Source organism: Leucopleurus acutus (assembly GCF_964270905.1).
Source record: "Leucopleurus acutus genome assembly, chromosome: 2".
Lineage (NCBI taxonomy): Eukaryota > Metazoa > Chordata > Mammalia > Artiodactyla > Delphinidae > Leucopleurus > Leucopleurus acutus.
In genome coordinates this window covers 188,829,385-188,841,414 of record NC_139143.1, presented here as the reverse complement: position 1 = coordinate 188,841,414, position 12,030 = coordinate 188,829,385, and the positions used below count along the sequence as shown (strand labels likewise).

The 12,030-nt window shown below is 48.0% G+C and overlaps 1 protein-coding gene across 1 annotated transcript in view; it reads right to left on the bottom strand.

Annotated features, from left to right (window-relative positions):
* DNAJC11 (DnaJ heat shock protein family (Hsp40) member C11) overlaps positions 1–4,747 on the bottom strand; it is a 71,243-nt gene extending 66,496 nt beyond the window's left edge. The window contains exon 1 of the mRNA XM_082833965.1: positions 4,654–4,747. Coding sequence (XP_082690091.1) covers positions 4,654–4,725 — 72 coding nt within the window. The 5' untranslated portion in view covers positions 4,726–4,747. The remainder of the gene's footprint in view (positions 1–4,653) is intronic.
* Positions 4,748–12,030: the final 7,283 nt, after the last annotated feature.

Below are 12,030 nucleotides of genomic sequence, written 5' to 3'. Positions count from 1 at the left end.
CACAAGGAGACCCCCAGAAGCCTCTCTGAGCTCCACCCAGGAACCCTCCTGACTGCCAGTGCTGTCTTGCTGTCGCTGGAGCAGAACCTCTGCCTCTGCCAGGTCCTCCCCTCTCTGCCTGGCCTCTTCAAAGCTGATAGCTCACAACAAGTTTATCTGTGGGTCCCACTCTGCCTCTACTCCAGACACCGTCTTTCTGGATCATCCCTTGTCTCTGCACTCCACTCCCATGCTTAACCCCAGCTTCCGGGAACCACTGCGCCCGCCACCCAAGTCACACTCATGACCCTGCAGGAAGAGTTCAGAGGGAAAATCGTCTTTTGAAGAGAATAAACTCAGAATTTTGAACAGAAAGAACGAAGAAAGCTTTGGGAATTCATAACCTAATTCATAAATTCTGGCACTATGTTTTTTTATTATTACAGTAGCAGATTTAGCCAGGATGAGGCATACCAAAGCCTTCTATGTACATGTATGTCTTTTTAAAATTAGCGAAACCTCATGTTTATCAAAATCCAAGAAGTAGCAACAATAAATATTATTAACCGAATACCTGCTTTCGCCAGGTACTCTATACATACCCTCATGCTCCACTATCCAACATCTTGGCTCAGTGAGTACGTAATACATTTTCACCTGTTACCTACATTTCAACATCCAGGGAACAGGGAGCAAAAAGGTTCAGCTCCTAGCCTAGAGGCACAAACCTCCCAGGGGTAAAACTGGGCTTTGAATACGGGCCTTCTGGCTGCAGAGCCCCACAGCGCGCCTCCTCCGTGACTGCGCTGCAGGTCAGCGCAGGAGACTGAGGCTGAATGGCGTGTGCTCAAGCTCGCCTGGGCGGCCTGAGGTCCTGCGCCTGAGGCTCACTGGCAGGACGAGGCGGGTCTGGGACAACCAAGGCTCGCACTGCTTGCCCAGCACGCTCGTTTTAAGCAGGGTCACTGTTGTGAACATCCAACCTAATGCAGCAGATGGGAAACTCACTGAAGGAATGACCTTCTTAGACCCACCTTTACATCCCTCATTAAGACTAAATTACCTGCCCATAAGGTTAGATACGCAACGAAAGAACAAACACACAGCACCTCACTGCCTTAGGCACCTAAGTGTGCACCCGGCTTAGCCAACGCTTTTACAGTCAGTTTCTGCGGATGGCCCTGCCATCCTGGCTGGGGGGCTGGGTGACTGTCCCCCAGGTCAATCCCGGCTGCGACCAGCAGACCTTCCTCTAGTGCTCTAGCCTGCTCCTCCCATCTGCAGTCCAAACTTGAAGTTTTAGCCCCACTCTGTGACTGTAACCTACAGCCAGAGAAACCCAGGCAACCAAAAACTGTGGAAAGAACAACAGACCCTATACCAGGGAAGGAATGAAAATGCATTTTTTATTTAGGTTTTGATTTGACGCTTCTAGTTTCACAGCTGTCATGGAAGGATAAAGATCCCAGAACACTGACCTCCATATGTGGACTACAAGAAAATACATTTTTACTTAAGTTCATTTTTAATTTAACGACTGTTTTATTTCAAAAGTGTTTAAAAGCTGAAAAGGAGATTGGCTCCTTTAAGGCTCAATCCACTGGGACCGGAGATCTTAAAACAGGTTATAAACATTGCAGACACGCATAAAAATGAAACTCTTTCAACTACAACGATGGTTAAGTAAGAATTAAACTCAAGTATTTAGGAATAAATCAGGTTTAAAATGTGTCAATCATAATGTCTATAAAGAGCATAGAGATCAAGAAAATTTCACTCTTACTCTTCAGGAATCCTTTCTCCAAATAAATTTTGGCAAATCACCTCAGAAATCTCAAATCCGTTAGATTTCAGGCCCCTGATGATGCATCTGACTACCTAAACCAGAGATGCCAATCTGGTTTCAATGTGCCCAGTTAATGATAAACTACTCCTTCCCCTCAATGTGTGGCAGGCAGACAACGGCTCCATTCCGCAAACAGGAAATCCAGAACGCTAGAGAAAGGGAGTTTTGTTTTTTTTTTTCTCTTTTAAGAGAAAGGGAATTATTAAAGGTCATGGAACTCCTGTCTAGCTGCCTGCTTCACTCCCTGGGATACAATTTAAGGGGATATTTTAAAGTTTAAAACATGGGCATGGGAGATTCTTAACCTGATTTTTGACATTTCTGTATCACTCCATTGTTATTATCATGTATTATGCCTGTAAATCTGAACCTTTTAAACAGAGTTCCCTGGTTTTGTGTCAGCTTGCTTCCATCTGAGACTCCTGGTGGAAAGTCTCTGAACTTTCTAACACGAGAGTTCTGAAGGTGCTCTGGAGCGCTGGTGGGAAGAGGACCTCGCCTCCTAGTTACGCTTCAGTGTCATCAAGCCGCAGACCCGAATACGAACACATCAACAGGGGTTATTACCTCCTTTTGACCACACAGGTAAAAATAAAGATTACTTCTATTTTTTCTCTCATTCTTCAGCTAAATCATGGTATTTCAACTTCAGGCTGATTTCTAATTTCACAAAAAATCCTAGTAAATATCAAGTCCAGAGATCACCTTCAGAGCTTCTCTTCTAGTGAAACCCTGAGAGAGAAAATCTCCACACCAGAGGGGATGGTGTTTTACACTGTTTGTTGACAACGGCAACACAAGATGATAAGCAAGAGGACATGTTTCATAGGGATTTCACCTACAGTCATAAATGTGGAGGTACCTTCACTCATCCCGAGAAGTAAAAATTTTTTTTTTTTTAAAGAAATATTTCTTTGGCTTCCACCCATCAGTCCAATAACAATGACGGGTCCTAACACTCTGGTAGTTTTATACCTCTGACAAATGTTTACCTAGGACTCTGGCCAAGCCTATTATTTTATATCATTTGCAGCGGCCTAAGACTCAGTAAGCCTGGTAAACAGGTAGATAAATGGCTGCTCAATTACTGATAACCAGACTAACTATAAATGCGTGGAAAAAAAGGCTGGTTTCAGAAAAGCCGGTTTTATTTACCGCTTTGCTTCTAAGAACTGGAGAAAAAGAATAGCCCAGGGAATTCCCTGGCAGTCCAGTGGTTGGGACTCTGTGCTTCCACTGCAGGGGGCACGAGTTTGATCCCTGGTATGGGAACTAAGATCCCAGAAGCCGCACGGCACGGCCAAACAAAACAAAACAAAACAAAACACAAAACAAAAAGAATAACTAGCCCAATAGCTCCATTCAAAGGGGAAAAAATGAAGGCCAAAGGTTACCGTTGATTAGTTACAAGAATCTCCAGGTGGCCCTATGGCAGCCTAACAAGATCTGCAATTCCCCAAAATATTTCTTTGGAAGTTTCCATAGTAAGTAGTGACTAACACACTTAAGGGATTCTTATGAGGGGTGCCCAAGGAGTCCTGCAGCTCTGTAGTCTGAGGACTGGTAAGCTAGGGTGACAGTACAGCACAGAGATCAAGAACTGGGATTCCAGAGTCAGACTGCCCAGGGCTGAATCCAGACTCTCTTGATTTCTAGTGGTGTGGCTTTGGGCAAGTTACTTAATCCCTCTATGCTTCATGTCCTCGGTTTTAAATAAAGAATTATCTGAATGCCTACTTTAAGGTCTGATATGAGAATTAAGTGCAAAAACATGAAGTGTCCATTCAGCACCCTGCCCCTGCACAACGTAAGCCCTCACAAAACGTTAGCTATTATTAACATCACGCAGACCTACTGACAACACAGACTTGACCAGCCCTAGTCTAGTCAACACAAGCTTGACTAGACCAGACTTGGCTACTTCGGATCACTGGAAAATCTAAGCCCAAATTAGAGGTTCTCTGGCAGGGCTGGGAAGACCCAACCCAGCAGTTTAGAAAGAAATAATCCACCTCGTGATCTGACCTTGGAAGCCTCCCTGACCTTCACGCTGACCTCAAATGGAGAATCAACAAGAAAGGAAAGTTACTGGGCCCCTACTAAGTGCCAGACACAGTGTGAGACTCTCTCGTGTTATCTTTCATCCGGCGAGGAAACGGGCGCACATGTCGAGGACGTGCTTAGGGCATCACTTGTTTCCTAGCTTATTCCTAACCTGGGCCTCCGAAATGAGGCTATTTGTCCGGGAGACTCTTCCTTGAATTTCTGGACAGCTGCACAAAAGGAGGACACAAGACACCTGCCTCTGAGCCTGGACGCACTTCAGAGGCCAGATGTCCCCGTGGAAGACGCAAGGACCGGACAGAGTCCTGGGGAGGTTCCCGGGTAGCCTTGACCTTGGTGCCTAAGACTCGGTTTCCCACCCTGCGGGCTGGGGGCGATGACACAGCCCCTGGGCCTGGGCGGGTGTGTGAGCCGAGCGTGGCACCGGGTCCCGGAGGACTTGGACCCCCACTCCACCTCCACCTCGGGGGCCCTGTTCCCTCCTGGGGGCGCGGGGGCCTCTGGCCTTGCCCTGACACAGCGCACGCGGCGCACCGGCCGCGGAGAGTCGGGGCAGAGGCCGGCCAGAACATCCCCGGCGCAAGGGTCGGGGCGGTGGGGACAGTCCGGCCGGCCGGCGATCGCGCACGTCAGCCGGGGTCACGCGGCCTCCCCGCCAGGCTCCGGCCGCCCGAGGCGGGAACGGGGCGGTCGCCGCCAGCTCGGTCCCCCCTGAGCGACCCGGCCTAGCCTCAGCCCCGACAGCGGCCCATCGCAGGCCTCACCTCCCTGCGCACGTTCAGCAACGAGTAATAGTCTTCATTGTCCAGCTCCTCCTCGCTCAAGGCCGTCGCCATCTTCGCAACCTTTCACCCCGCCAAACCGGCAAGGCCGTGCTCAAGAGGGACGGCCGTTCGCGGTCCAGACGGCGTGGGCCCGTGAGGTCGCTCCACAGCGGCCCCTGGCGGCCCGGAGTCGCGCCGCCGCCGCCCAGCCCTGAAGAAGCGCGCCTGCGCCCTGCGCCCCCGCGCGGCCGGGGGCGGGACGCGGCGCTTCCGGCCCTTCCACGTGCTGCGCGCGGACCTAAAGCCCAGCCAGGGCGCCCAGGGGCTGTGCCCGGGCTGGAGAGGACGACTTTGCGGTCACACCCGGGGGTCGTCACTGTCTGGGCACTGGGGAGATAGGCCCCTGCTACACCCCCTGTATCCCCCGCCGGCCACCAGGGCGGGGCGCATCCGGATCCCAAATATAACCCCACCTGGGCCGCTTCGCCAGCACCGCCCCCGCAACCCCCAGCGGGAGGCTACTCCAGGCCCCACTTGCTGACTTGTCACAGGAAACTTCCAGAATGTCATGTGTTCCTGCCTCAGTGGTCTTCGCCTTTTCTTTTGACCACCCGGAACCCTGCCCAGAGTACGGGCCTCCTCATTTTCATTTTTTATTATTGCCCTATATTTAGGGGCACCTGGCCATGTTTCTGCTGCTTAAATGAGGAGGCAGTAGCCATTGGGTTCCCGCTATAATTGTCTCTGGCCTGCTTGTATACCTACAGGCCCTATCACAGAGCTGTTCTCTTGGAAATTTGTATCATAATTTAGCGTCGGAGCCTGATTGGTTTCAGTCAGGTGCCTGCTGCTCGGTGCGTTGTTAAAGATGTCTTGGTTACATGATGCAGTTATCAAGAGGAGGTGGACAGGAGAGCTCCCATGATCTTGTCACCGGTTTGGTTCCTGCTGCCCTGTACCGATTCTTCATTAATTCTCAGTAAGGTTTGTAAACCATCGATTTAGAACCATCCATTGCTGCCCTTCCTAAGCAGGCCTCCTGGGAAGCCCCAAACACCTGTCTGTGGATTTGAGAAGTTGATTTCTTTCTCTTGCTAATTTTTGACCAGATGTGCACCATCTGGGCCTGTGTATGGTCCCTTCCAAGTTGCCCAGCCCTGTTAAGAATCTTCTGGCATGAGACCCCTAGGTGTGCTGAGACTGGTTATTCAAGACTGTTGAGTCAGTGTGGAACAGACTGTCAGCCCAGGTTGTAAATTAAGAGCTTTTTCTTTAACTGCGTGAGGTTTCCTCACAACAGCTTTCTTTCACAGACACTCATATTCCATCAGCTATTCCAGCAATTTTTTATGGTTTTTCCTTTTTTCTCCGTTGCAGAGCAGTGATGAGGGCTGAACTGCACGCTGACATTTGCTGGTTTTTAAGAATTTCTTACCGAGAGGCTGGGGGGAAAACTACAACGTTATGATACTCCTTTTTTCCTCAGGTTTGTAGACATTAATTGGGCTATAATGCTCAGCTGGGTAGAGAAGTCCTTTGCCATCTTCCCTCTGCTTTGGAATACACTGCCTCTAGGAATTACGTGAACGGAACGTAACATATGTCTCAGAACGCCCAGGTCTGTGTTGCTATGATTGAGAATGACCTGGTTTTCATCACCACTCTAACAAAATAAATAGTGACTCAGGGATGCTCTGCCTTTTTGTCCTCTCTTGGGCCCACAGTATTTTGTATTATGGTTACTTGGAAAGTGGTTGTGAAAAATGGGAAATAAACATAGATACACCACAGGCTTGAGAATATATTTACTTTGGAGGTTGGCTCTCTTGTTTCTCCCTTCCAAAACCCTAATCTATGGTGGGCAAGATAATGAAAACCAGGAGCAGTACAAATTTCGAAGTTAACACACACGTCCAACAAACTACTCACACCAGAGCAAGTGACAAAACTCAGCCACGTTCACTCACTTCCTTGCACTTTTGTTTTCTTTTTATTGGGTAAAGCCGCAAAGCAATTTGTCACTTAGCTGCAAACCTAATATGTAATACATTCATATAAGTCTATGTACGTGTGTATGTATTATGTATGTATATATAATTGAAACAGGAGGGAAGGGGGCAGGGCACAACCTTTAAAAGAATAACATAGTCGTTGAGGATATCACAAAAATTGGTTGGAACCGATTAGGTCCAAGATGGCGGAAGATTCAACTTCCAGTGGACCTGGAGCCTCATTATCTGCTCATTATAATACCTTAGCATATGCTAAATGACACACCCACAGGTGCCATGACAGTTCTGAGGCCAACCATAAAAGGCCAAAAGTGGGCAATACCCAATTCCTGGAAATCCCCACCCCTTCCCCAAAATAGTTGGAATAATCCTTCCACTCATTAGCCTGTGAAATTACCCAGCTCATAAAAACTAACTACCCCATATTTGGGGGATTCTCGCCTTCTGAGATGGCTCAGACTCTGTAGAGCGTGTTTCTCTCAGGGCTGCTCTTGCCTTTTGAGATGGACTGCATTGTTTCTGGAATGTGTATGTCTCCAAATAAATCCACTTCTTACCTACCACTTTACCTTTCACTGAATTCCTTCTGCTCTGAGACATAAAGAACCTGAGCTTCATTAAGTCCTGACACCAGGTGTGTGATCTTACTTAAAAGACAGTGGGTTCAAGTCCCAAATCTGAGTTTTGCCTGGGTTCAAGTCCCAACCCGAGTTGTGCAGTTTCATAATTGTTATTGAATTCTCTCACTGTTAAACAGTAAATATAAGGACGTTCACCTCTACTGTCATCATGTTCAGAATGACCCCAGAACATCTGGCCTCTCAGCATAGCCACTCAAGAAGTTTCCTTTGTTTAAGGACCCGACCCTGGGCCCTCCCGTCTAGCATGTAGGGTTAGGGTTCCCAGATTAAATACAGGATGCCCATTAAATTTGAATTCCAGATAAGCAATGAGTAATTGCTAGTAATATTGCATGGGGCGTACACATATACTAAAAAAAAATTCATTGTTTATCTGAAGTTCAAGTTTAACTGAGTGTCCTGTAGTTTTATATGTCCTGCGTCTGGCAGCCTCAACTAGAAACCCTACAATCCTTCCCCTTTTCTGGAGTGATGCTACGGAGAGATGAGGTGAGCAGCCTGAATCCACACCCCCTTCTCTGTAATTCAGGAGGAAAAGTCACCTATAATCTTTTTCTTATTCTCTTGTCACTGAGCCCGGATTGGACTGTCATGCTTGCCTGCCAGCCATTCATAGCCTTGCTCTCCCTCTCCCCTCGTGAACTCTGATAACCCTGTTAAGAGGAGTTAAGAAAAAAAAAAACGCCTTAGCTAAAGAAAAGAAGGGAGAATCTGCAGGCCCTCAAGAATTAAATTTTCTTGATGTTATCTCTTCCCTTAGCATTTCAGTGACTCGTCATTGTACTCTTTAGCCAAGATGATAATTGCAGGAGGGTCGAGTCACCCAGAGGAAGAGCCACACCTGCTTGAGTGACATAGGGCAGCCTTGGCAGCGGTGGCAGGAGGCGCAGGTAGCAGTTCAGGGATGGACTGGAGGCCTCGGGACTCACCCGTTTTAGACCTTGCCATTCTGTCAAAGTATGCGCCTCCAAAATCTTCAGGTCACGCCTTCTGCCTTTGGAGCTCAGCATTCCACCTACGATGTCAATGTCATCCATCTGTTGTGCCCGTGGTACTTACTGGTTTTCCCTGCTGTTTGCAACTTCACGTCCATGGTCCCTATGTGTTCATCTATCCTAATCCATCAGCTCCCAGCTGGGGTCCCATTCCAATCTGCTTTCTCGGAAGTTCAGTGATGTCATAATCCTTTGGCCTTTGGCTCTGTCCATCACATCCATTCCCAGTTTGGTTTGTCTCCCTTATCTACCTTTCCACACTCCTCCCAGGCTGTGGAGAGTAGCTGAGGAAAGTCTTGCAAGATGCAGAGTTGATGCTTATTGATGCCGAAAGCTCGACCTCTGTGCACCGGTGTCGAATCAAATCTTGGAGACAGAGTTTTGGGTGAAGTAGCAAAGAACAGCTTTATTGCTTTGCCAGGCGAAGGGGGACACAGCGGGCTTGTGCCTCTCAAAACTGTGTGTCCCAACCTGGGAGGATTTGGTGAGGAGTTTTCTTTTGTTTTTTTTAAAGAATTTACTAAATCTTTATTTCCCTAATTGCGGTATTAACAAAAATTTCTCACAAAATGTATAAAACAGCCTAAACATTTGATAGATACACTAGTATTAGTCATACTTATTCTTTCACTTGATTAGCATTTGTTAAGAAAACAAATGGCCAAAGTGCTTAATTTTCATTTAGAATGGAATAGTCTGGCCTAACTCTGACCAATAATTAAAGAAAATAGTAGAGGATACAAGTATTCAAAATTTTACATGAATGAGGAGGGTTTGCTATTTTGTCTGCTAAAGATTTTTACCTCAACTTTAAATCTTCCTAAAATGCCAACATCCCAAAATAAAATTTAGTATCACCTGACTGTAGACTGAATAAACCTTCAACATCAATCCTTAGCACCACAAAGTCAAAACACGTTTTTTTTTCATGTAAGGACCAAGCAGTTTTAAAAACAATCTAAATGACCTCAAAGCATTCTTGGTGTGAAGTTTTATAGCAATGGTTCAAGGCTGGGGTTACTGATAAGGATTAGGGTGTGTGCAGGACCTGTACTCCTTTAATCTGGCCTCAGGTAATCTCTTGATAAACTTCTCTGGTTCCTTTAATCTGGCCTCAAGTGGTCTACTCTGCAATGAAGAATTGCAGACATCTTCCATTTGTTGGGGGTTTTAGTTCTATAAAGGGTTCAAAGAGGGCTTCCCTGGTGGCGCAGTGGTTGAGAGTCCACCTGCTGATGCAGGGGACACGGGTTCGTCCCCTGGTCCGGGAAGATCCCACATGCCGCGGAGCGGCTGGGCCCGTGAGCCATGGCCGCTGAGCCTGCGCGTCCGGAGCCTGTGCTCCGCAACGGGAGAGGCCACAACAGTGAGAGGCCCGTGTACCACACAAACAAACAAACAAAAAAAGGGTTCAAAGATATTGTCTTGTGCATCCCTTGAGGTGGAACCAGGACCTGCCCCAAGGCTGCACCATTGTTTCTTGGCTGCCTCTCCCTTGTCTCTGCATTCCCTCCCTTCCCTGATTAGCAACTGTTTGAATTTGCCTTTTGGAACTCAGGGAAGGTCATCGAGGCTGAACAGAAAGGCTCCCGTGCCCAGGAGCCCCGCGGGGTCCTGCTCGGTTTCATTATCTGACTTTAACTGGCCCCTAGTGTTACTTGGCAGTCCTATTATACTCGTCTCTTATACCCTGTACATTCCCCCACAGTGTCTATTCAGCTTATCTCCACCCCCCGCCCCCCCCCCCCCCCCCGTACGGGCCTCTCACTGTTGTGGCCTCTCCCGTTGCGGAGTACAGGCTCCGGACGCACAGGCTCAGCGGCCATGGCTCACGGGGCCAGCCGCTCCGTGGCATGTGGGATCCTCCCGCACTGGGGCACGAACCGGTGCAGGAATGGGCATTGGCTTTTCAGCAATTTGCAAGAGGGAAGTGATTTCTGTTCTAGTGGAATTAACACTCCAATGTGTGGGGGAGGGGCGCAGACAATAAACAAGTTAGTTAATAAGCAAGATAACTACAGATGCTAAGTACTATGAGTAAAATAAAACACAGTGATGTGATACTGGAGCGTCTCAGATGGAGGGAGGTCATGTGAAGTGGGCTGGTTATGGAAGATTTATCTGGGGAGGTAATTTTGAACCAAATGACAAGGAGGATCTGGCTTTGCAATATCCAGAGGAAGAAACTTCCAGTGCAAAGGCCTGGAGACAAGAACAAGTTTGGTGTGCTCCAGGGATGGGAGAGAGAGCCAGCGAGCACGAAGCTGGTGCAGGTGGGGGAGGACAGTTGGAAGAGATGGAGAGGCTCAGTCGGGCGGCGTTGGGGGGGGGCTCATGGAGGGGAGGGCGGTGGTCAGGAATTTAAGTTTTATTCTGACCACAGTGGGGGGCATTGAAGGATTTTAAGCAGGGAAGAGACATGGTCTGATTTTTCCTCCCAAAGGGTCACTTCAGGGAGGCTGGGTTAGAGGGGGCAGGAATGGAAGCATCCCCTCACCCCTATCCTGTTCAAGGTTATTCGGGAAGAGAGGATGGTAGACTAAGCAATGGGATGGTCAGGTATAGAATGCAGGTTGGACTTCAGTCAGTAGGAATTGCTGATTGGTTGGGTCTGGGGTATGGAGAAAAGAGAGGAGTGTCCGGTTATGCCTGCATTTTGGCTTGAGCTACTGGGTAGTAAGGCCATGTACGGAAGACTATGGAAGAGGCAGGCTTGGGAGGGGAGTAACCAGGCGTCCTATGTTGGAGAAGTAGGTCTTTGTTAGGTCTCCCCGTGGAAGTGGCGCCTGCCGTTTCTGCTTCCTTTACTGCTCACTCTTTCATTTATGCAGTCAGGCTCTCATCCCCATCATTTCCTTAAAATTCTCTTCTCAGAGATTCCTATGGCTTCTTGAACCCCAAACCCAATGGCTTTTGTTGAATCACCGTCTGTCTGGACTCTAGCTAGTATTTCAATGTTACTCACCTCCTTCGTTGTAACTTTTCCATCCATCCTTGAAGGCTTGCCTTTTCCTCTCGCTTAACTTCCATATTTCTGTGTTGATCTCCCTTCTTCCTCCCGCCTGGGATTCAGGACCTTTGTGTTCTGGGTTCATGGATCTTTCAGCCTCTCACCTCCTGACTTTCCTTCATGGATCCTTGGTTCTAGCCAGAAAAAAAAAAAAAAATTGAACTTCTTTGCGCTTTGTCCTTTGCTGCATGTCTGAGCTTCCATGTAGGGTCAATGACCCTCAGTCTAAAAAACACCCTGTGGAATTGCTTTTCTTTTTTTTAATTTTAAATTTTATTTATTTATTTAAAATTTATTTTTGGCTGTGTTGGGTCTTCGTTGCTGCACGCGGGCTTTCTCTAGTTGTGGCAAGCGGGGCCTACTCTTCATTGCGGTGCGCCAGCTTCTCATTGTGGTGGCTTCTCTTGTTGTGGAGCATGTGGGCTCTAGGCGTGTGGGCTTCAGTAGTTGTGGCTCGTGGGCTCAGTAGTTGTGGCACACAGGCTTAGTTGCTCCGCGACATGTGGGACCCTCCCAGACCAGGGCTCGAACCTGTGTCTCCTGCATTGGCAGGCAGATGCTTAACCACTGTGCCACCAGGGAAGTCCCTGCGGAATTGCTTTGAGTGTGGGTTTGTTGTTGAGAACTCTCTTGGCGTTTGTTTTTCTGAAAATCTCTATCTGACGTCATTAATATTGAAGGATATTTTCTCAGGAGTTTCGTTTGGCAGTTATTTTGAT